Raw genomic sequence first — 24,366 nt, 5'->3', positions numbered from 1 at the left:
GCTGTCAGAAAGGCAATATGCTTTGGATATGTTGAAAAAGTATGGTATGGTTGATTGTAAGAAAATTGCAATGCTCTTAGATCAAAATTTGAAGTTGGGAAATGATGTAGATCAAGTGCTTGATAATGCTACCATGTACAAGAAGATAGTGGGTAGCTTGATCTGCTTGATTATCTCACATCCACACTTGAGCTACACAGTTGGATTGGTGAGTCACTTTATGCAGTGTTCTAAGAAGCCACACTTGGATGTAGTGAGACACACTCTACACTATGTGAGTGCTACTTTGGATTATGCACTATTTTATAGGGATGATGTAGAGTTGCAGCTCTATGTCTACACAGATGCGGATTGGACTGGTACTACATACAATCGCACGTCTACCAACGGATTCATGTTCTCACTTGGGAGTGATGCTATCACATGGAGCAGCAAGAAGCAACCTACAGTTTCTCTTTTAAGTACAAAGGCAGAGTACAGGGGTGCTGCAGTGGCGGCATGTGAGGTAGCATGGTTGGGATTGCTACTTCACGACTTTGCAGTATAGGTACAGAGGTTGGTTATCATTTATTATGACAACCTTAGAAGTATACAATTGGCACGAAACCCTGTGTTTCATGCTAGGAAGAAGCACATTGAGGTGTTCTGCCACTTCATCAGAGAGAGGGTCTTAGTTGGAGACATTGACTTGGAGTACGTGGTGACGGATGAGCAAGTTGTAGATATCTTCAAGAAGGCCTTGGAGAGGCAAAGCTACGGCAGTTTCGAGCGATACTTGGCATACGAGAGATGGCGATGAGCTTGAGGCAGAGTGTCGAGATGTCAAGCTCAACATGTGCGACTCTTGGATGACTATCACCGATAGTCATCATCACTGGATAGCCTTGGTGGATATGCATATCTTTGCCAGTGATACTATAGCTAGACTCACCGAGCTGGTATACCTATTGGAGTGATCACACACTTATCTACTCACCTCACTTACTAGCATTTTATACTAGACCATTGTGCTAGTTCCCCTTTTATGTTGTATTTTTTCCTTATGTTTTGTAGACCTCTTATCTTGAGTTTGTGAAGAAGAAGAAGGACAATCTTTTGCCTCCATCTTTGTGTGAGTGTGTGTGTGTGTGTGTGTGTGTGTGTGCGCGCGCGCGCTTGCTTGCAAGAGTTCAAGCTCTCTCCTTCTCTATCTCTTGACGCCTTTGCCTTTGGATTGGCCTTAACAACTATCCAAGCCCCTTCTTTCTTTTGCATATTATAACGTTGCATGTAATGGGGCTTCAAGTTGCCGGCATAGCATCTCAAGAAATCCACCACCCAATGCACTCATAAATTGTCGCAGAGGAGGAGCTTGCTACCTACATCTTAGAACGCAAAGACAGTGCAGCATCCCAACTCCCTTGTGCCATGTAGCCTCTCTCAAAACGCTATCACAAAGCTAGTCATTGTTGGAGCTTGCACTTGCCAAGTCACTTAAGTTCATCATGTAGAAGAACTCTCGATAGACCACTTTACTTGTAGCGTCTTAAAACGCAAGGGAAAAATGGGCCTTCAATTGTTGCCTCTCCGAAGCACTCAAAAATTGCTAACGTTTTAATATGTTTTTTGTCGGCGCCTTCTTGATCCACAACATTAGAGCTCCTCCTTGCCACCAGCTCCTTTCCTCTACTCCTCGGTGCCGATTCTCTAATTCCATTGCACTTAATGAGCTTGAGGCTCTGATACCCTGGCAATGTCGACGATGCAGCAATGTAGAGCAATGTTAGGATTACACGAGAGAGAGAGAGAGAGAGAGAGAGAGAGAGACTCTTGAACCAACCAACCTTGACACTCAATCAATGATTATACAATAAGGGCTAGGTGTACTTATATAGTAACCTTAGCCTGCTGAGAGTTTGACAAATAAATAAAATAAACACCTAAAGCCAATATAAATTTTGGGCTCAGATTCGGGAGTTCTGAGTACGTTACTTTGGAGTTTTAGCCTCTGTCACACACGTCCGCCCTGACGTGTGTGCAACTGAAGTGGCAAAAGCTGGAAGTTCGGATCACTCTCTAGACGAGTTCAGTGGATGTACCTCTGCCGGTGTTGACCTCGACGCCAAGGCAGGAGTCGCAGCCCAGGCTGCACTGGCAGGTGAGGCACATGAGCGCCACGCTGGCGGCGATGGTGAACCACATCACGATGAGCGAGTGGTGGATGTTGTGAGCCAGCGCCGGCGACGTGGCGTCGCCGCAGGGCTGCGCCTGCTGCACGTCCCAGGTGCTCTGCCCCAGAATCGCGAACACCAGATGTGGAATGGGTGGGAAGAAGCCCCCCGTCGCCAGGCTCGCCCCGCTGCACACCATGCTCCCTATCACATACGGTCTAAGATGGCCCCCACCCCTCTCCAACGCCGTCTCAAATATGCTCACCACCACCGCTGGCCCTCCTTTGCTCTTTCCTCCACACTTGGACTCCGATAGCGCCCTCCTGCACAGCAGACCCACCACGCAATATTGAGAGAGAGAGAGAGAGAGAGATCCCTCATTCTCACCCGCATAACACCAGATTGTAGATGCTGAGGGCCATTGTCGTTAATGCCAGCAGAGTGACGAATACTGAGAGGAGCTTCCACAATGAATTCATCGCTGCTCAGTAATTAATAGAGCGCAGGCTCTTAACTAAATTATTTCGATTGCTTAGGATTAACAAGCTGCACTGCACTGCTACAGGGCCTCTTTAGGTTTAGACGAGACTTGGAACTTCCTAGAGAGTGGCAAAAGCATTCTTATCACGAAACTCTGCTTGACTACGCATTTAATTTATGTTTCTTGTGAGTACTCAGAGCCGGGTCCCATTAGGTTCTTAAATTAATTTATGTTTCTTGTGAGTACTCAGAGCCGGGTCCCATTAGGTTCTTAAATTAACTCAAAAATAGTCCCACTAAAAAAAATGAAAGCTAAAGAGTCAAACTAAACTTATTAAATACAAAAGGAAACAAGCGAAAGGGTCAAGACTGCTTTCAAAATAATAAGAAAGTGATAAAATTATTAGGTTGAATTAAACTGGCATCAGTGTTCGGGAAAGGATTAAAATCGAAACTAGCTAGCTACAAACTATGATAAACGAAAGAAAAACCGATGAAATATGTGAAAAAGTCATCCACCAATTCTGCAAATTTCAAAATTTTTGCTAGTATTTCCGAGTTTCTTCTTTGTGAGGAGGAAACTTGACTAGCAGCCACTTAATAAAAGAGACTTTCTCGAACGTTAACACTGATTGAAATCAAGCTATAGAATGCAAGAAATGTAAAGCGGTGTGAAATTGTGAAATGAAAGGTAATAAAAAGAACTAATTAATATATGTGTGTGTATAGAATTTATTAAAATTATGCAAGGTGAAGCTTCACTTTAGCATTCTAAAACAATAGAATATATGTGTGTATGTGTGTGTGTAAAATTTACTAAAATTATGCAAGGTGAAGCTTCACTTTAGCATTCTAAAACAATAATAGAATGCAAAAAAAGCAAAGACATGTCACGATGTGAAATGAAAGGTAAGTCTCCATCATGCACCCAAAACAATGAAAGTCCCCCCTAACTCAACACAACACAAATGGTTTCTTTCATAAAGACAATGAGGATGTGCTTGTTGCCTTGAAAAGGCCCAAGTCAATTCTCATTGGTTAGTCTCATTGGTTAGTCTTTTTGTTAGGCTCCTAATACTTGAAAAAACGTGTGTAATGGAATATGCCTATAACATTCACCCTAGCAAAAATAAAATAACAATAGTGAGCATTTCCTTTAAGAGAACTTTTAAAGAGCATAAAAAGAGTAATTGATTAAAGGTAGCAAAATGAACATTATCCTAAGATCACGAACACCAGATCTGGAATGGACGGGAACAAGTCCCCTGTCTCTAAGCTCGCCCTACTGCACACCATGCTCCCTATCACATACGCATTAAGGTGGGTCCCACTCCTCTCCGACGCAGTCTCATTAAACATGCTCACCACCATCGCTTTGCTCTTCCCCCGGCACTTGGACTCCGACAATGCCCTCCTGCGCAACACACCCACCACCACCAAATATGTGTGTGTGTGTGTGTGTGTGTGTGTGTGAGAGAGAGAGAGAGAGAGAGAGAGAGAGAGCACTCCCTCATTCTCACCCGCATAACACCAAATTGTAGATGCTGAGGAACATTGTCGTTAACAACAAAAAAATGACAAATACCGAGAGGAGCTTCCACATTGCCTTCACAACTGCTCAGTATTTAATAGAACCTCTTAACTAAATTATTTCGATTGCTAATCAGTAATTATCGGATTAACTAATATCAAGCAACACATATAACGAGAGAAGGAGACAAGTCGCAGAGGCACCTCTTTATGTGTAGACGAGACTTGAAACCTTCCTAGAGAGTGCCTTTTTTAATTTATACAAAAGGAGTCTTTTCACACGATTTGCACGAAACTCTGCTTGAATACTTAGTTTAGAGAAAATTAGTTTAGACTTTCTCGTCTAAACCTCATTTTGTACTCTTCTTACCCCTTCATTGCTTTGTTCATAAAATTTCCACCTTATGACTCTAGTGGCTTGGGTCATGGGCTAGGTGACCCTCATAGCGCTCACATATGTACTTTGTGAAATGCGAGTGGGAATGCTCTTGTTGCTACCAAAAAAATAAGATCTCCCCTTTTTTCACTATAGTGGCCTCCAATTATATCATTGCACACAACCACACAAACTAAGCTATCCACTTGGTGCACCCTTATTAGCTACCTAAGACAAAAAAAAAGCCCATAGTCTCTCCATGAAACAACAATGGAGCCAAGCCTAAGGACTAAATAACACATAGTATTAAAGAGGGGGGTAAGGGGATCGAGGGCAGAGAAGTGCGCGCACGAAAATCAGAGAGGTTGCAACCGTAGATGGGCACTTAAAAACTAAATCCGGCCACAGACTAAACCCGGTCAGCGTCTATGTTTTAATAATAAAACCCCAAAAATCCGGGCCATGGGTACAACATGTGCGCGCGGATGGGATGGTTACCCCATGCGTCACAATTTGGGCGACGAGGCTCTGGGTTCAAATCGAGTCGTCGTTCGGATTCTTTTTCGCGTTGACTTGCCACGCGTTCGGGTTTAATCTGCCTCGGGCTCCCCACATCCACTTCCGCACCGTCGATCCCCTTACCCCCCCCTCTTTAATGTTATGTGTCACTTAGTGTCGTGGGGAGGCAAGTTCCCATGTCAAGTCTCAAAGCATGTGCTACAAATATAGAAACAATATCCATGATGGGATCTCAAGACAAGGCTAGTTGCAGTTGTAATGGAATTAATATTTTATTATCTAGTGCAGCTGACTGGCGAAAAAGGCTTAACCGAGCAAAGACCTATGTGAACAAATATACATTTTATGTATATTTTATTATTCAAGTGCTCTTTATGAGCTTTGGCCATTTATGAACGACCGGCCAGTTTGTATTCACTTTGACCATTCAAGAATCTATAAAGTAAATACGTGCAAAAGGGAAATGGTCACTCTTGCATGGAGGGAGATTGCACCCAGTGTCTGCGTCTTTCTTCTCTCCTCTCCTCTCTTCTTTCTCGCTGTGCCGACGTAGCACTCCTCTCTAGGAGGTGCATCTACACGTGCTCACTACTCTTTCTCTCTCTCTCTCTCTCTCTCTCTCTCTCTCTCTCTCTCTCTCTCTATTCGTGTTGAGCTCGGATCATGGATTTGTGCAAGTCGTTAGGTATGTAGATTTGTTCGTTTATGGCTTGCAGTGTGCTATTTTGAGTATTTTGCAAGGCTCTCCGCACCTCCATTTGTAGTAGTGGTATTAGAGCTTTGGAGAGGCTCCTCACAACATATTTGTGACAAAGAAACATTTATACAAAGATAAGATAAATTGTGATGTATATTTGCATGATTCCGATCAAGAATTTGCTTAATGTTTTCACTTAATTATCAATTACATTTACCAATCAAGATTTAGTTGTATGTCTTGCCATAGAAGCCTATTGGGCAAAGGATCAGTAGGTCAAAAAAATACATATGTAATTAAAACTCCCTGATTTGTTTAGAGACCATGCATGTTAATCTTAGAGGCATGCTCAGTACTGATAGAATCATTGGGAAGCTAGCTATAGTACATTATATTATAATAGGCGGGACGAGTTTCTATTGAAAAATATATCGCACGTATTAGGAAAAATTTGGTCCTTTTAGCGCTAGAGAGAGGATGCAACGCGACCAATGGATGGCAGGCTACCGTAACAGTAGCTCGTATTTTCCTTGTTTTTGTCTCAAATTTTGGCATTTTCAAAAAACAGTTTTTTAATTGCATAAAAAACCTTAACAATAATATACGTTGTGATTTGCTCAAATCTTTCTTGTCCGGACCGAATATAGGACAAATGTACCATAACTCACTTTCAATGCAGTTGTGTGCACTTTTTCGATAGGAGAGACTTCATAATATTCTTGCTCATTCTCATTCATTTGCACTCAACTAACTATTCTACTCGTATTTGACTATATTTTGTTTGCATTCAGAAACACTCCCCCTCTCATATATGTGCTGTGCATCTTGCCATACATAGATGAATCACTAATGGAGAACAGAAGACCTCGACGACCATCTGCACGTATTAAGTCTATTGAAATTTTCAATAGCTTTGATTTGGACAACGATGAATAGTTATAAAGGTAGGGTAAAAAACTTTCGCTTGTCACAAATGGGCAAAATAGTCAAAGAGGTTCTCATTGAACACACATATATGCACTCAGAGTTGCGTCTACGAACAACGCCGACAAATTTCCAACAAACCGCCCAAATTGTAAGTTTACTTAATTGTAAGTTTTCTTACATCCACAATGGTCACTCGTGTATTGTGTGTTTAACCTGCCAGTTGCAGATATTTATCCTTCCGAAAAAGAAGACTGACAGCCGGTGGATTGCATTATTGGAATTTTTGATGCATCCCATGCAATTGTGAAAGAGCTACTCTATAACACCAGTGTGCGAAGAGTATTGGCTGAAAGGGGGGTTTTTTTCTTTGACCACTTTATAATGCTCCAAGTTCTGTGCTTGGCTTTGGCACTCTAGAATATCTCTCGGTTCCTTTGAAGGAAAGTCCAGAGTGGCCAGTCCCTTCATCTAAAACCTCTGAGTGTTTCAGACTAAAGCTCCATAAGAAAATACACAAATGCTTAAGACCAAATATTGATAGTCGGCTCGTTCATGTTTCAATCTTCATGCCCATGCATGTGTTCATCGACTTTTTCCATGATGAAGACAGTAACTATACTACTCTACGAGAAAGAGAAATACCTTGATTTTCCAGATGAATCTTGGGATGTCCATGATTGTGATGGCATCTTATGGAAGGTAAATAAGAAGTCTATTGTGTGTAAGTGCATGATACTTCTCAAAATTTCATAGCTTCCTTCCACTACATAAGGTGGCATTGAGTGAATGGTCATCTGGGAGCTTTGGACTAAGATTTAATTCATGACCTTAACAATCCTTTGAGAATGCTTGAGGTATGGTGTGGACCTGATCTGCTAACTATTCTTAACATTCGATACAATGTGACACTACGACAAATACGTGAGGATTTGGAGAATGAGGTTGACTTCAGCTTGCCTCCAAAATTTCTTTCCAGTGCAACATGCGAAAAGTAGTATGTTTTGTATATAACATTAATGCTGCGTTAATTATTTCCCTATTGGTTATCATCAAAAAATATAGGTCTAATCTAACTGTTCGATTAATTGTCGTGCAGGTGCCTCAGAGAAAGGAGAAGAAGACATTGTGCGCAGAGATAAAGGATGACCGACTGTTTCTAGTGTAAGAAATGCAGAATACAATAAGGATCTAGTAGCAAGGAGAGTAGAGAGAGACACAATGCAAAGTAGATTAGTGGCAAATCAAAAACTTTAGATTAGCACACTATACAAATTGATGGCATCATCCACCCATGCGCTCTCAAGGTAGAGCTTAGATGGTGATTTAGACAACTAGAGCAAGTGAATACAAGGGACTAATAAGCCTTACACAAGGATGTGCTGTGTGTGTCAAGTGTGCACACCATTCTACCAAGATACTCATGAAAAGGCCTCCTTATATAGTTGTAAGGGAGCCTCTAAACGCCCATGTGCAGCCGCCCTTAGATAGCCAAGTCCAAGTAGGACTCTCCCATGCGCCCATGTGTAGCCGCTTTTGGGTAGACAAGTCCTCCTAGAAATCGGCCACCGGCCAAGGAAATCCGGCCACCGGCCAAAGACCACCGGCCACCAGACGGCCATTTTCCGATTGTCTTCCGACCGTCGTCCGGCCAACATATTCCGACGAAGGGAAAAAAAAGTCCGCAAAGTTGCCCCTGAATTTGCTCTGTACCACCCACGATCACAAATAGAGATCTCATCAGCGTGCATAGCTGGAATCCACCAAATATATGTGCACCATTGGCTTCTCATCATATGGGGGCCTTACAAACTGTGCAGCATATATTGTGGTGGCAAAACTTAGAGAGGTGGGCATTGCAAGTATACCAACATCTAGTGCATTGCAATTCTTGATTGAAGAAAGGAGCTCACACAATATATCACATTACTCTGTACTGCAAATATTATAGAAAGTTGTTGACAGCAAGCTTGCAATCTACATTAATACGAAAATGTTTTGTTAAGGAGTTTCTATCAAATAAAGTCTGAGAACAATTATCTTTTCAAAATCGACTCAAGTTGTCTTTACATGCATTGCATTTAATAATGTACACTGTAATAATGTCCAATTAAATATTAGTAGCTCTCATTTACAATTGAGGGGAGCTCCCCCTGGCTTGATTATCATGATTAGGATGCAAAGACTCATGAGACAATCTGGGGGTTGGGTCATGGGCTTGGGGTTGAGGAAAATGTTGTGCAGTGGCCTTGTCTTCCTCAATAAAATCGGGTATTACAAAAAGACTACAGGTCGAGTGGCCAAAAACACGAGGGGAGGTAGGTCCAGGCGCTTGGTCTATCGTTGATGGAGGTACTTCTTCGTACCTTCGAGGTGGAGGCCGAGGTTGTGGTCGTGGCGGTGGTACAACTAATGCATCGGCGACTCCTTCAGGAAGAGTCTCCACAAGATTGATCATATTCTGAATGATCGTCGTCCTGAATGACTCCACCTGCAAGTTTGAATAATCTGTCAGGTTCCTTGTCTGCAAATGAATTCCATAGATTCTATATATAATTGAAAGAAATCATATGTGCAAGGATTACAAAAGAGAAACATTGCACTTACACTTTTATGCTCCTCAACATAAATGCGTTCCAAAAGAAGCTCCGCATTTGCAAGAGCTCTCCATCCACAAGAATGCGTGTCGTCTTGCTTTGGAACCTTGCAACTCAAAATCAACATATCTTCCCAAACACTGTCTTGGGTCAATGCTTCCCATGCAGCAACAAGCTTCTGAACGGACCTGCAATACATAGCATATGGTGACCACACGTTGCATCGATATTGCAGAATCAAGAAACAAGTAACTGCGTACCTTCGAACATTCCCATGAAAACCATGCGCAGAGTTTGCAAGGTAGAAACGCTTGAGCTCAATGTTGAAGCCTACAAGGCTCCAATGTGAACTGATTGCACAAAAAAAGAAATTAGTTTGCTAATCGTAGTATACAAAATATTTAAGACTAGCGGTATAAAAAATACTTACTTTTCGCTGCTGTAAGCTAAAAGTAAAACTTTTATCGTGTCCATGTTCACTCGTTGAAACCAATCAACAACTTCAATCAGGGAAGTGTCCTCTGAGGTAAGCACGACTGATAGCTGTGCGTCCAAAACGGCTACCTAGGATTGCAGATTCCATGCAAGGTTTGAAACCAGCATGCTACAAATTGAGAAAATTAATTAATGAGGATCTCTAATAAGCCAAAATCAAATAAATACCTCTGCAAAAATAATTTAATATACCAGGGACCAAAGTTGATAATTTGGTCCGTAAGCTCCCTCCCTCCCACTATTTTGAAAAACACCTATCTCGTGAGGGCCGAAATGAAAGTACAAAATTTGGCCCTATAGAAGAAGTTGTACGTTAAACTTTGGGCCGAGGAAATGTAGGGTGTCATTGTTAGCTTAGTCAATTGCTAATAATATCTCCCTTTCATTTGAGTCCTCCGGAGGCTCTTCCACAAGTGTTTCTTGGATTTGCTCCACATTCAAACGTGTACCGTATGTGTGCTGTGTGGTGCTCACATCCGTCACCTTCACTTTGGTTATTAGAGGGATTTCCAAAATGTTGTCTATTCTCCTGTCAATAGATGGACCGGTGCAAGTGTCTTGTCATACCTAAATCGTAGCAGCCTTAGAGAATTGATATCCCGGGGCATCACTGTCACTCTGTGGACATGAGCTGTGAGGATGTAGCTGTCTTGGAACAACTCGATCAGAAAGTCCTTGGTTGCCTCGTGGAGACAATCCATTGCATTTCTGGCCCATCAAAAATCCAAATTTGCGCTCTCACAAATTTGGTGAATTACTCTTTGAAAGGGTAACTTAGGAATAGCAAGAGAAACATGTCTCTGGAGTTTGTGCAGCTCAAGCACAACACTTTGGTTCTGCTCGTACCTTCGACTACGCATTGTTGCCTAAAGATTAGATAGGGTTTTGCCTGCAACTCTTGAGGATGAAGGTTGGTTGTCTTGCGGGTAAACCTTCCTTGCGGTTTGCTTCGTGCGAGCCATGGAAATAAGTGTTTATCCTGGAAAGCATTGTGGGGAAGAATAAGAAGAATATTGAGCAATAAGAAGGTTACATGGGAAAAGCTGATTCTGAGAGGTGAGGACAGTCGTCACAAATAGCAGTGGGATATTTGAAAATAGAAACATTATATAATCGTGAAGCACATCATCATCATTACCAAACGTGTGGAGGCCACAATTAATTGAGTCGCTCATTATTATTGGGAAGAGTGCATCACCGCATGAACGGCACGTGGCATACTGTATGTCGACTAGGCCATGAGGTCAACAATGTGGTTGTCGCAACACAACGCGATATGGGATGTGCCTTGTTCGACCAAACCCCCTCCTCGTGTTGTGTCGTGAAAAAGAAAAATTTAACGTCACAATGCGAGTAGGTGGAGTGTAACGTAGCCAGACCTCCATATTGCGTTGTGGTGCGACACTCTTACAGGCGCACCATAGCACGATAGGGACTAACCATGCCTCTCTATCGCACTGTGGCACGACATTTGGATGTCGCGTCACAACGTGATAGAGACCACCCATATCGTTGGCATGTCTCTCTATCGTGCTGTGGCGGGACATTTGAATGTCGCATCACAACGCATTAGGGACCACCCATATCGTGGACATACCTCCCTATTGCGTTGTGGCACGACGTTTGGATGTCGTGTCACAACGCGATAGGGACCACCCATATCGTGGACAGTGCCTTCCTATCGCGTTGTGGCACATATAAATGAAATGTTATATTAAGATTTAGGGTTAGGTTAGATTTAAAATAACATTTAAGATTAGGTTGGATTAAAATCTAAGATTAAGTTAGATTACATTTAACATATATTTAAACTTTATGCTAGATTTAAAATAAGGCTAGACTTAAGATTAGGTCAAGATTTAAATTAGATTTAAGATTATGTTAGATTACATTTAGGTTTAGGTTAGATTTAGTTTATGTTGAGTTTAAGATTAGGTTAGATTTAGATTTACATTTAGATTTAAAATTAGCGCAATATTTAAGATTAGCTAGGTTATATTTAAGATTAGATTAGATTTAGATTTAAGTCATGTAAGTTTATGTTAGATTTAAGATTAGATTAGATTTAGGTTTATGTTGAGTTTAAGATAAGATTAGATCTAGATTTATGTTAGATTTAAGATTAGATTTAAGATTAGATTTAAGTTAGATTTTAAGGCATGTCACTGAAGGCTTTTCCCAAAGAGCAAACACTAGGTCCACAACAATATGTATATTCTCATCAGAATCAGAATCTGACACCTATTAACTCATCCACTAACCATGTTCAATTAGCTCAAAATCACCATATGTTCAATTAGGTTAGATTTAAGATTAGATTTTGGATCTAGTTTTTATATTAAAGTCTACCTTCAGGATTACGAAAAAAATTTAGAGTTAGGCGACCGATGATTCCTCTCTTCCTCTCTACGGATGCGACCTTAAGTTGGAAAGCTTTCAACGACATAATACTCAGATTGGAGGCCAACATGTAATGTGTTAAGTAATCCCTTGAACAAGGATCTAGTTGTGAAGAGATGTTAAGATGCTGTGAATTGCTATAGCTAGAGAAGAGGCAAAGGGGTTTTTTCCACTACATGCACTGCCATGTAGACGTGGGTATGTAGATCTCGTACCCACAAATATAGGCATTGACCAATAAAGCAAGATTATAACCCGGCGATTCTGATCTCCGTGCACCTCTATACCGAGGTGTGGGGGGATCGGACATGACTAGAGAATGTGAGGTAGTTTACAATGTGAACAAAGAGAGAGAGAGAGAGAGAGAGAGAGAGAGAGAGAGAGAGAGAGAGAGAGAGAGAAGATGGAGGATGCCAATAGAAGATTAAATTTATGTCCAGGTTATAAGGTTTTTACATTCATTATGAGTAGTGACGAGGATGTGGGGCTGTCCAACCAAAACACCTATCTCTCAACAAGGATCTTATATCCTTATAATCAATGCAAGAATGCTGTGCAACGGACAAGACGCATTTCTTTGCTGTACGTTCACAAATTTTGTGAGTTTAATCCATCTATTATATATCAAGTTGTTGCCAATTATAACTCATCAGACTCTGACGTTGGCCAACATGCAGCAATCTTGCAACCCAATAGACGTTTTCGCAGGCACTTTGATCAAGCAGCATACATGAGGCCAGAAGATGTAGCCTCTGATAGCTCGAAGGATGATCATGCAGATCACATTCCCAACGAGGCAATGTTTGAGCCTGAGATCGATGAAATGATTGAGACGATCATGGATTCAAAAAGGCTTATCTATGATGATATGAAAAGTGAAGCCGATACACCATTGTATGATGGAGCACGTGTGTCTAGATTGAAGGCGCTCTTGGTTCTTCTCAACATGCAAGCAAAGTTTGGATGGAGTGACAGTAGTGTCACAAAGCTTTTCAGGTGATCTATTACAGTGTGTTTACTTCAATAAAAAAATCTAGATGTATAATGATCTGATAGATTACTTACACAAGTGTACCCCATGTTTTTCGCTGTGTAGATTGCTCGAAGAGCACATACTGCCAGCTGATAATGTGATGCCAGATTCCAGAGAGAAAGCAAGAAAGATCTTGCGAAACTTTGAGATGGGTTAGAATTTGATTCACGCTTGTCCTAACCACTGCATTCTTTTCAGAGGGGATACATAGACATGGAGAAGTGTCCGAAATGTGATTTCGAGAGATATCGAGTAGATCTCCATGGACAAAAAATTCCACAAAAGGTTTTGCGACATTTTCCTCTGCTTTCTTGCACCAAGCATTTCTTCGAATGTAAGTCCATGGCCGCCCTAGCATCATGGCACGAGGAGAATAGATCTTCGGATGGTGTGCTACGGATTCTTGCAGATTGCACAGCCTGGAAACATGGCCGGATTTTGCCAGGGAAGCTCAAAATTTGCGCATAGACCTGGCTATGGATGGCGTAAGTCCATTTCGTCAGAGATCAACATCTTACAGTGTATGGCCCGTTGTCATCGTCAACTACTGTTGAGATGTCGAGCTCTACATCTTGAGCTGGCATCCGCTACGGGTCTTGGCCGCTTACGGCATTTACTCACTGGCGCGTTAGGTGACCGACACGGAGGATCTTTGCCAGTGATTCTACAGCTGGACTACACATATAGTGCCAGCCTAGTACTCTTCTAACGAGTTCACACTTAGTGACCGCATGTACATATGTGCTACTTTTCAACTTTAGCACTTAGTCATTTTGTACTCTCTTTTCTGTGCAGAAGAAGAAGAAGAAGCTTTCCATCTCTGTGTGCTTTGTGCTTGTCTTGTGTAGCTCTCTTGCATCCTCATTCTTTACATGGTATCAGAGCCTGGTGCAGGCAAGAGAGGCTAAGAGAGCAAGAGCATCACAATCCCTTCGTTCGCAATCCACGACCAAATGCCGAAGGCGCCTCGCGCAGCAAAATTTTTTTTAGGGGTTTTTCACACAAGTTTTTGAACAGGTCTCCAAAGTGCAGTATACAGAGATTTACTGTACAAGTACAGTGGTTGTATGTACGTTTGATTGTGGACACTCGTTGAGTGTAGAAAGCGTTACAGGTACCACGATAGCAGGTTCAACAGATTTGCAGGTTTTTACAGATTGCAGCTATTTTGTCTTAGTGCTTCAAGATGTCTGACGGTTTCAGTCAGATTGTTACTGAGAAGCTTGAGAAAAATAACTACCCTGCATGGAAGTTCAGAATAACAAATTTCCTAAAAGGAAAAGGTTATTGGGACTATGTAGAAGGAGACAATGAAAAGGAACCAGAGATTCCCGAGGCAAATGCTACAACAGAACAAAGGAAAGCTTTGAGGGACTGGCAACAAGGCCAGAGCAAAGTGATGTATTGTCTTTCTATGAGCATCACAGATGGCATGATGGGCTATCTACAGGATGCTGAAACCCCCGCCATTGCATGGAGAAACTTAGGCAGAGTGTTCGAGGTGAACACCAAGGCCAGGAAGCTTCAACTAAAGTCGGAGCTAAATCAGGTTAAGAGGAACAACCTCTCAATCAATGATTATGCCTTGAAGATCAAGAGTATCATTGAGGCTCTTGGATCTATTAAAGTCTCAGTGGAAGACGATGACATTGTCCGTGCATGCTTGGATGGTCTAAGAGATGAGTATGTACATTTTAGGTCTTCCATGAATACAAGAGACGACATACCCGTGTTCCAAGATTTGATTTCTATGCTTATTCTTGAGGAGAAGAACCTTGACACATCTTCTTCTCATGGCAGAAATAATTCTGAACAGGCCTTCTATTCTAACTCCAACAGAGGTAGAGGTAGAGGTCGTGGTCGAGGCCCAAGGGGTTGCAGGGGCCAATTTTTGGAAGGTCAATCAAATCAAAACAATACAGGTGGCAGGGGAAACCAGTCTCAAGGCAGGGAGAGTCAAAGAGGTCGTGGTGCAGGATCAAGCAGGCAGCAACATACTCCAGATAGCAAAGAATGTTGGACTTGTGGTGAAAGAGGTCACATGTCACGTGACTGTCCAAAGGGAAAAGCAAGTGGAAAGAGAGAACAGGGCAACTATGCATCTACTAGCAGAGATGCAGATGACAGCAAAAACGAGCGCATGTTTGTTATGTAGCATGTAATGAATACAATGACTGCAGAGAATTCCACCCAAGATGATGTTTGGTATGTGGATTCAGGTGCCTCTAATCACATGACGTCTCGTGGAGAGTGGTTCAGAGATATGCGCAAACCAGATGTGTCAGGCTATGTGCAGACAGGAGATGACACAGCTCACCCCATTGCTCATGTAGGGGACATACCTCTAAATACAAAGAGTGGGAAATCAAAGTACTTAGCAGATGTACTTCATGTCCCAAACATTACAAAGAATCTTGTTTCTGTTGGACAAATGGTTGAGCAGGGTTTGCAGGTTCGCTTCAATCCAAATGGCTGTTATGTAGAAGATTTCCAGAATGGCTGTAAGCTGATCACAGAGGGCAAATGTGTGGGCAGAATGTTTACGCTGAATGTAGACATGCCTGAGGTAAAAGCTGCATTATTTGCACAGGGCACAGATGTTGTGGCTGATGTTGACATTTGGCACAAACACATTGGCCATGTCAATGAGCAGAGATTGCGCAGCATGCAATCAAAACAGATTGTAAAAGGTTTGCCCAAATTCAAGGTGGATGGTATGCATAAAGTGTGTGCAGTATGCCAGTTTGGAAAACAATCAAAGGGCTCATTTCCACATGAGCGCAATGTATGTAAAAAGCCACTTGAGGTGGTGCACACAGATGTTTGGGGTCTAACCGATACTGCAAGTATACATGGTTGCAGGTATTATGTCTCTTTCATTGATGACCATACAAGGAAAGTATGGGTCTACTTCATGCGTAACAAAAGTGAAGTGTTTGGTCACTTTCAAGACTTCAAAGTCATGATTGAGAAGGAGACAGATATTGAAATCAAGACATTGAGGTCAGATCGAGGGGGAGAGTACTTCTCCAATGATTTTTCAGATTTTTTGCGAATGCATGGTATACGTAGGCAGTTTACATGCAGATATACTCCACAACAGAATGGGATGGCAGAAAGGAAAAACAGGCACATTAGAGAGGTTGCACGTGCATTGATGAATGAGAAGAACATGCCTCATCATTTCTGGGCTAAAGCCGTAAATACGGCTAGCCGTGTACATTATGAACAGGACACCTACAGCTGCGGTGCATGATGTAACACCTGAGGAAAAGTTTACAGGTACAAAGCCTGATTTGGCACACTTGAAAGTTTTTGGCTGCATAGCTTACGTGCATGTACCAGATGAGTTGCGTAGGAAATTGGATCCTAAAGCAGAGAAATGTATTCTTGTGGGGTATTCCCTTGAACAAAAGGGGTACAGGTGCTACAATCCTACTACACGAGAATTACGAGTGAGCAGAGATGTAGTCTTTGATGAGATGAGCAGCTGGTACAGTAATGCACATGGCACTATTGGGGCTGATGTAAAAGATGATGTGGTTGTACAAAATGTGAGGCCACAGTCACAGGTTTTGAGTGGACCACAAGAGTCCTCTTCTCGTGGCTCTGTTGAGAAACCATGGAATGATAGACTACGTACGCAGGTTACTCCACCAGCAGGTACATGGAATGTATCACGAAAAGGAAAGGAAAAAGTTGATGAACCTCCCTTAATGGCTGATGCATCATCAGGTTTTTCACATGTAGACATGGATTCAGATGGTTATGAACAAAGTTTTGATGAGGAATTTGGAATTCCGGCTGTCAGGACACCTGGTGTAAGGAAAGTACAAGAAGATGCTAGAGGGCAAAGGAGTGACCCAGGACCATGCAGATCTAATAGAGTCAGAAATCCAGTTTAGAAATTGACTTATGATGGGTATCTAGCGCATCACAAAGCCTACATGGCTAAGGTGATACAGGATGTGGAGCCCACATGTTTTGAGGATGCAGTTGGAAATGTGCATTGGGATGATGCAATGAATGAAGAGATGGCTGCATTGGAAGCAAACGACACATGGGAGCTGGTGCCATTGCCAAGTTGCAAGAAAGCTATTGGCTGTAAATGGGTGTATAAAACCAAGCATAAGGCTTATGGTAACATTGAGCGTCACAAGGCAAGGCTGGTCGCAAAGGGTTATGCACATACGTATGGCATAGACTACGAGGAGACCTTTGCTGCAGTGGCAAAGATGACGACTGTGAGAGCTATCATAGCAGTGGCTGCATCTAGAGGATGGATTATGCATCAAATGGATTTAAAGAATGCCTTCTTGAATGGTGAGTTGCAAGAGGAAGTGTATATGGATCAGCCACCTGGTTATGTCGATCTAGGTTACCCAAATTATGTATGCAGACTTCTCAAAGCTTTGTATGGTTTGAAGCAGGGCTCTAGAGCATGGTATGACAGGATTGCCAAGTATCTTGTCAGTATTGGTTTTAGGAGAGCTCATGTTGATCATTCACTCTATGTACGTGAGAGGGATGTGGGGATTGTGGTCATTACCATATATGTAGATGACCTTATTATTGTTGGTGACAATGCTATGGAGATTGACCATGTGAAGGGTCTTCTCAAACAGGAGTTTGAAATGAAAGATTTAGGCGAGTTGCGCTACTTTCTTGGCATTGAGATGATCAGGACTCCAGAGGGTGTATGGCTATCACAGAGACAATATGCTTTGGACATGTTGTCAAAGTATGGTATGGCTGATTGTAAGCCAATTTCTATTCCCTTGGATGTGAATGCAAAGCTGAGTGCAGAGAAGGGTGATGTTGTTGAGGATGTCAACATGTACAGGAAGATTGTGGGTAGTCTAATCTACTTGACTATCACGAGGCCAGACTTGAGCTACATAGTAGTCTTAGAGAGTCAGTTCATGCAGCTTCCGAGGAAGCCACATTTGGATGGAGTACGACGCACACTTAGGTACGTGCAAGGTACTCTTGACTAAGCATTTTTCTATGCAGCAGATGCACCATTAGCATTGTATGGGTATACAGATGTAGATTGGGCAGGTAGCATTGTTGATAGGAGATCTACGAGTGGCTTCATGTTCTCTTTTGGGAGTGCTGCTGTTACTTGGAGCAGCAAAAAGCAGCCTACGGTTGCTTTATCGAGCACAGAGGCCGAGTACAGAGGTGCAGCAGTTGCGGCGTGCGAGGTATCTTGGCTACGCACATTACTTGAGGACTTGGGAGTGCAGGTGGACCAACAGATTTTCATCCATTGTGACAACCTCAACAGCATGCAGTTGGCTAGGAACCCAGTGTTCCATGCCAGGACCAAACACATAGAGGTCCATTACCACTACGTTCGAGAGCGAGTGTTGGCGGGCGACATCGACTTGGTCTACGTCAACACAGAGGAGCAGATAGCGGATATCTTTACCAAGGCCCTCGGAGCTGAGAAGCTTCGATGTTTCCGGACTATGCTTGGACTCTGCGACATGCAGAGTTCGAGGGGGAGTGTTGAGATGTCGAGCTCTACATCTTGAGCTGGCATCCACTACGGGTCTTGGCCGCTTATGGCATTTACTCACTTGTGCATTAGGTGACCGACACGGAGGATCTCTGCCAGTGATTCTACAGCTGGACTACACTTATAGTGCCAGCCTAGTATGCTTCTAGCGAGTTCACACTTAGTGACCGCATGTACATATGTGCTACTTTTCAGCTTTAACACTTAGTCATTTCGTACTCTCTTTTCTGTGAAGAAGAAGAAGAAGCTTTCCATCTCTGTGTGCTTTGTGCTTGTCTTGTGTATCTCTCTTGCATCCTCATTCTTTACAACTACAACATTCCCCCGTGGTTGACTACCAAGAAGGGGCACTTGTCCGTTGACTACCAAGAAGGGGCACCTGTTTCTAAGCTTGATTGTGCCGGGGTGGTATACAATGAAGAATATGGATGTGTATCTTCATCCACTATTGGAAGAGCTACAATCATTGTGGATTGGCATAGAAGTGGTGGATATGAGCCGACACTACAATAAAAAAGGGGGCCTTCGACGTAGGTTTCGATGCCCACCGTCGAAAAATCCGTCGAAATACCCGTCTCTGCAAAAACGTCGCAATATCCGTCGATATACGTATCGAAAGGCACTATTATCGACGCCTATTTCGACGCGCCTAGCGACGCATATTGCGACGACCATAACAGAAATTGTTTTTCTTGGACAGAGGACAGGCAGCCTGGCCTGTGCGTAGTGAAAAGATGGACACAGCCACATCCAGAGTGCCTGTCCTCTGCCCAAGAAAGCGAGCAGCACCAAAATCAACCGTGCTCCCGAAAAAATTTCGGCAGAGTTCCCTTCGTTTTAACACTAGAATGGTAATCTAACAGGACATAAAAGTGTCCTTTCAAGGTTTTGGGAAAAAATTCCAAAACCATAGTGATCCACTCATTTTGAAAAATCCTTTCATGAGCTTATAGTTCAATAACTACTACATATGGAAAAAATGAGAAACTTGTAATTTTTTTCATCCCTTGGTCACTACAAGCCTCCAAAGTTGATGGACCAGTGCATTTTGCCCAAAACAACAATTTCTTACGGTTGATTGCATATAAATAAGAGTGGAGATTTTGTAGGACATGAGATAAAATGCCCCGTTAACTTCAATGGGTTGGTGACCAAAACATATGGTTTCTTTTACCTCACTAAATTTTTTTTGGACAAAAAAAATAGGTACAAAAAGTTGTATTTTTGCCATTCTGCGGACCTATCATCAAAGTTTCTATAGTCACGCTCAATACAGATACGATATACATGTTTTCTTAGTTCCCTTTGGGCCTCTAGATTCAAAAGGAGCCATGGAGCATGTCAAAAGGATAATGGATCTCTTACAATTGGAACCTTGGGGGCAATGATAAAGTTCTAAATACAGCAAAAAAACATGAAAAAATTGGGTTTAGCATTATGACCTCTAGAAACCCATAGAAACTACTCAATATCTAGCCAAGTTTGTAGTCTATGATTAGATATGGTCACTACCTACAAAATACACACAATTGGCCTAAGAAAATAGCAATATTGAGAAAGTTATACTTGCTACTCTAAAATGTATCGTATTCTTCAGCAAATCAAAAAACTCAACCATCATCATATACTATGCTATATAGCATATTAGGTCCCCCAAAACTCAAGGAAGATTAGCTATATGTTATACATTACACTTACACAATCAAAATTGAATTTGGATATCAAGAAAGCCACCAAAAAAATCATAAAAGTGCTAATTTTGTCCAAAAAAATAGGATTATGCAATTCTTGTAAATTGGTCATAACTTTCAATTTTAACACTTAGCTCTCCCTACAAGCATCAAAACATGTTGAGAACTATGAAGGCCTAACCTCTAGCCATCTAAACCTCACAAACATGAAGTTTAGAGTGGTATAGTTGCCAAAAATTGAAAAAAAAGCAAAAAACAGGACCCGTTTTTTCACATAGTTTAGGTTCAAAAATGTTGTGCAAGAGTAAGGTTAATGGTGAGATCGACACTCAAAAAAAAATGCTAAGTTTTTTTCAGCTCATAAGGAAACTTTGTGGATATATAGCACCTAGAAATTCATTTTCATACTCTTCAAATAATTCAAGCAAAATGGTCACTTAACAGGACACAAAAGTGTCCAAGGACATAAAAGTGTCCTGTTACCATTCTAGTGTTAACATAAACTTAAAAAAAAAAAACATATGTATACGCCTCCTACATGCTATCCATGTAGGATCTCACATGAGATTTAAGGCAAATGAAATAAATGAAATGAACTTTGTGCAAAACCATAACCAAATTAAAACCATAACCATAACGAACTTTGTGCAAAACCATAACCAAATTAAAACCATAACCGGCCATAACCATATTGATCAAAACCATAACCATAAACAAAACAATAACCATAACCAAAACCATAAAGTGAAACATAACCATAAACAAAACAATAACCATAACCATGTCTATACAAGAACAATAACCATAACCATAAAGATAACCATAACCATAACCATGTCTGAACAATAAGCATAACCATGTCTATACAAAAAAGAGACACAGAAACGTGTCTATGTCTCACAAAACATATATATGAAATCCACTGATGACTACGCATCAGAACCTGCACATAGGACAAGTCACAAAATTAGTATTGATATTACTTCACATATACTTATTTAATTAAATCAACTCACACATATTAACGCCTCACCTCAATCGATCAGCGAGACTCTAAGGCCTCCCAGTCTACAGGCTCTTCTGAGGCAGCAAGATCATTCAATACGTCATAAATACCTCTACGATATCCATCCGTCTCCTCCTGGCGTGTCGGGGCTCGATGCATTGCAAGATTCTGCGTTTATACAAAAATCAAAGTAATTAAGAATACATGATTCATCGCATTTTAAAAAATACCATAGCTAGGATTGGATTGGAAACTCATAAACTCATAGAGAAAGGTGTCAAAGCCTCCGTTGCCAAGATGAGATGTCCCCCTGGTCATCTGTCGTACCTCCGCAGCCTGACACTGCTGTCTGAACCACGTGTCCGCTGTCCGCTCATCCTCCATGATCTGCTACCACATCTCGTGTGGGATGCCAGAAGGCTTCAGCGAGCCGGTCCTGAAAGCCTTCCGAGATGCATCTCGACGAAGTTTCACAGTGTCCCGTGCAACACCCTTGATCCACCTCCTCGGAAGATCCTTTGAACCCGGAGCAGACTCATACTCTCTCATGATGGTCTCCACTATATAATTGATTTTGTTGCGATCCTGCTCAGGCCAAGGCGTTAGAGTGCTGGTCGAAAATTGCAGCTCCTCAAGCTGGCAAATCCGCTGTCTCATCTCAGTCCCGACTTTATCCATGTCAACAGGACCATCTTCCCGTACAGTATAGAGCTTGGAGACACTAGGATCGTGTGCCCCCCAAGGTGTCCAAGGTGTGCTAAGAGGTGTGTTGAGAGGTGTGCCTGGGTAGGACGGGGGTCGTGAGCAAGGAGGGGTCGAAGCATCTGTGGACCCTCCTCCATAGCAACCACCACCTCCACCTGACGATCGCCGAAGTCGGCGAGTGCGCCTGTGATGAGGAGATGAGGACGTACCCGCCTCTGCCATACCCTTAGGTGTCGAAGCTGTTATGGCATGAGTCGCACATGCAGTCCTGTGGAGGTCTGGGCATTGCGGATCAGGAGTCATGTGGTATGCGGCGGCCGTGGTGGCAGTTCTTCACAAGATATCATGGGACAGGAGGAGTGTGTGCACCGTTCCCGATCTGCGCTGGAGCAGCGGTTGTATATGGGGGGCATACCTGTCTTTTGATGTAACCAACCTTTATGTTATCCATTATATCTGCTGTTGTAACTCTGTGTCCGGATTACATATGAATGAAGCAGGAGGTGTTCTGTGCCTGTGTACTGTCTTCTATCCTATTTCCATGTGTTTGATGTTCACATAATGTAGTTTGCGGGTAATCATTCCCATAATGCCTATTGCTCCTGTGCGGGCAATAGCCATTACATCTGGCGACCATGATGCGTGATGGACGACCTGCGATGAATATGCATGCGCACTAGGTCGTAGGGTCCACCTCACTCTATGGTTCCAATTGTAGGAAGACGTTGGAGGAGAGGCGGTTCGGATGAATTTGTTTTTTCTTCATCGTAGGCTGAGGAATCTGTATCTCCATCACCAAGCTCGGTGCGTGGTAGGTGGTTGCGGCGGGCGAGGCGTACTCCACGCAATCAGTCATGTCCTCCTGTCGTACGTTCACCCTCACCCACACAGGTTGCTTTACCACCGTCTCCGGTAAGCAGTCCGGGGGTGTCTCCGCGACTGTCCCCACCTCCTAGTGCTCGACAGCTTTTTCCAGGAGGAGGTACAGTTGGGCAACGGATGATGGCACATCCTCAGATTAAGTATAGTTGGTTTCGAGGTCTTTCGAGAGAAGACCTTGATGCACATTTACGCCAATTCAATAAAGCTTATGGATTGAATCATCCTAGGGTGGTGATTCCTCTCCATCAACAATCAGTGTTTGAATCTACACTCTCGGGGAAAGCTGCGAAATGGTTGTCCGAATACCCAAATGATCATTTTCAGACATATATGGAAGGATCCAGAGCGTTCTTACGAAGGTTTAGAACGGAAAAGACAATCCCTCAACATTTGAAAAAGCTTCAAACGATGCGGCAGAAGTCATTGCCAGTGGAGGATTACGCTACAAAATTTCGGATGCTTTTGTAGAGGGTACCTTAGGCACAAAGGCCGGCAGCAGAAGTGCTGAATGATTATTTTTTGCGGGGGCTCAACAAGGATCTCAGAACTGCTATGGAAATAGTGGATAAGGTAACTACTCCACTGGATAATTTAATTGCTAGGGCTGTAGTAGCAGGAGAAGCTTTAGAGGATACGGAATCCCCAAAGAAATCAAAGAAAAAATACAGGAGGAAATCTCATCGGAAGTCGCAAGACAGCGGTAGTGATAGTTCGGAGTCGGAGTCCGCAGTATCAAACTCTTCAAACTCAGGCACCAGCGATTCGGGGAAAGAGTCAGAAGAGACACCTCGAAAAAAATCCCAGCGTCACGGGAAAGGTGTTTCATTCAGATCGTCGGAATCTGCTACGGTGGCTAAAAGTCTGAAGGAACTATGGTGTACCTAGTGTCAGAATCCGGGCCATGCTGCTCAGGAGTGCGCAATGAATCAGAAGTGATGTGCGATTTGCACGACCAATACTCATAATACAGTGGAATGTTATTTCAATGGTCGGGGTCGTCGGAGTCGAGGAGACTCTTCTACATGGCAACAACCACAGATAGGGCAGGGACAAGAGCCTGCTGTGGCGATGGCTCATGCTCATACATCAGAGACGCCTTTGCAAGGTCAAGCAGGAGGACGGGGTCAAGGAGGAGGACGAGGTCATGGAAGAGGTGGCCGAGATCTTAATCGCCCCAAGATATGCCTTTTCTGTTTGAGGGATGGGCACTGGCGATTCGAGTGTACCGAAGCTATGGAATATGATCGGAAGAAGCAGGAACACGCTGCACGGAAACAGCCTAGTGTGGATATGGTTCAGATTGAAGGATTGGAGGAGTCTGATCCAGTAATTTCATTAATCACGCGATCGGGTAAAA

At 42.7% G+C, this 24,366-nt stretch overlaps 1 protein-coding gene across 1 annotated transcript; it reads right to left on the bottom strand.

The window, feature by feature from the left end:
• Window positions 1-1,838: 1,838 nt before the first annotated feature.
• LOC147436915 (uncharacterized) lies at window positions 1,839-2,740 on the bottom strand. Its single transcript, XM_086485801.1, has 2 exons — window positions 2,538-2,740; window positions 1,839-2,473 (listed from the first exon to the last, which is right to left on the bottom strand). Exons 1-2 carry the CDS (start codon window positions 2,627-2,629, stop codon window positions 2,056-2,058), a joined length of 510 nt encoding a protein of 169 aa, XP_086341927.1. The 5' UTR covers window positions 2,630-2,740; the 3' UTR covers window positions 1,839-2,055.
• Between the last annotated feature and the right edge of the window lie 21,626 nt (window positions 2,741-24,366).

This window comes from Adiantum capillus-veneris, chromosome 17 (assembly GCF_014529385.1).
Source record: "Adiantum capillus-veneris isolate H3 chromosome 17, ASM1452938v2, whole genome shotgun sequence".
In the NCBI taxonomy this organism is placed as follows: Eukaryota; Viridiplantae; Streptophyta; class Polypodiopsida; order Polypodiales; family Pteridaceae; genus Adiantum; species Adiantum capillus-veneris.
The sequence above is the reverse complement of the archived record's forward strand: the minus strand, read 5'-3'. Positions and strand labels throughout refer to the sequence as shown.

What these genes read in the sequence shown, in the direction of transcription:
- LOC147436915 (XM_086485801.1), bottom strand. Translation starts at nt 2,629, where the DNA reads ATGAATTCATTGTGGAAGCTCCTCTCAGTATTCGTCACTCTGCTGGCA. An exon ending in TACAATCTGGTGTTATGCGG is followed by an intron (nt 2,474 to 2,537) that starts GTGAGAATGAGG and finishes TCTGCTGTGCAG; the next exon opens with GAGGGCGCTATCGGAGTCCA.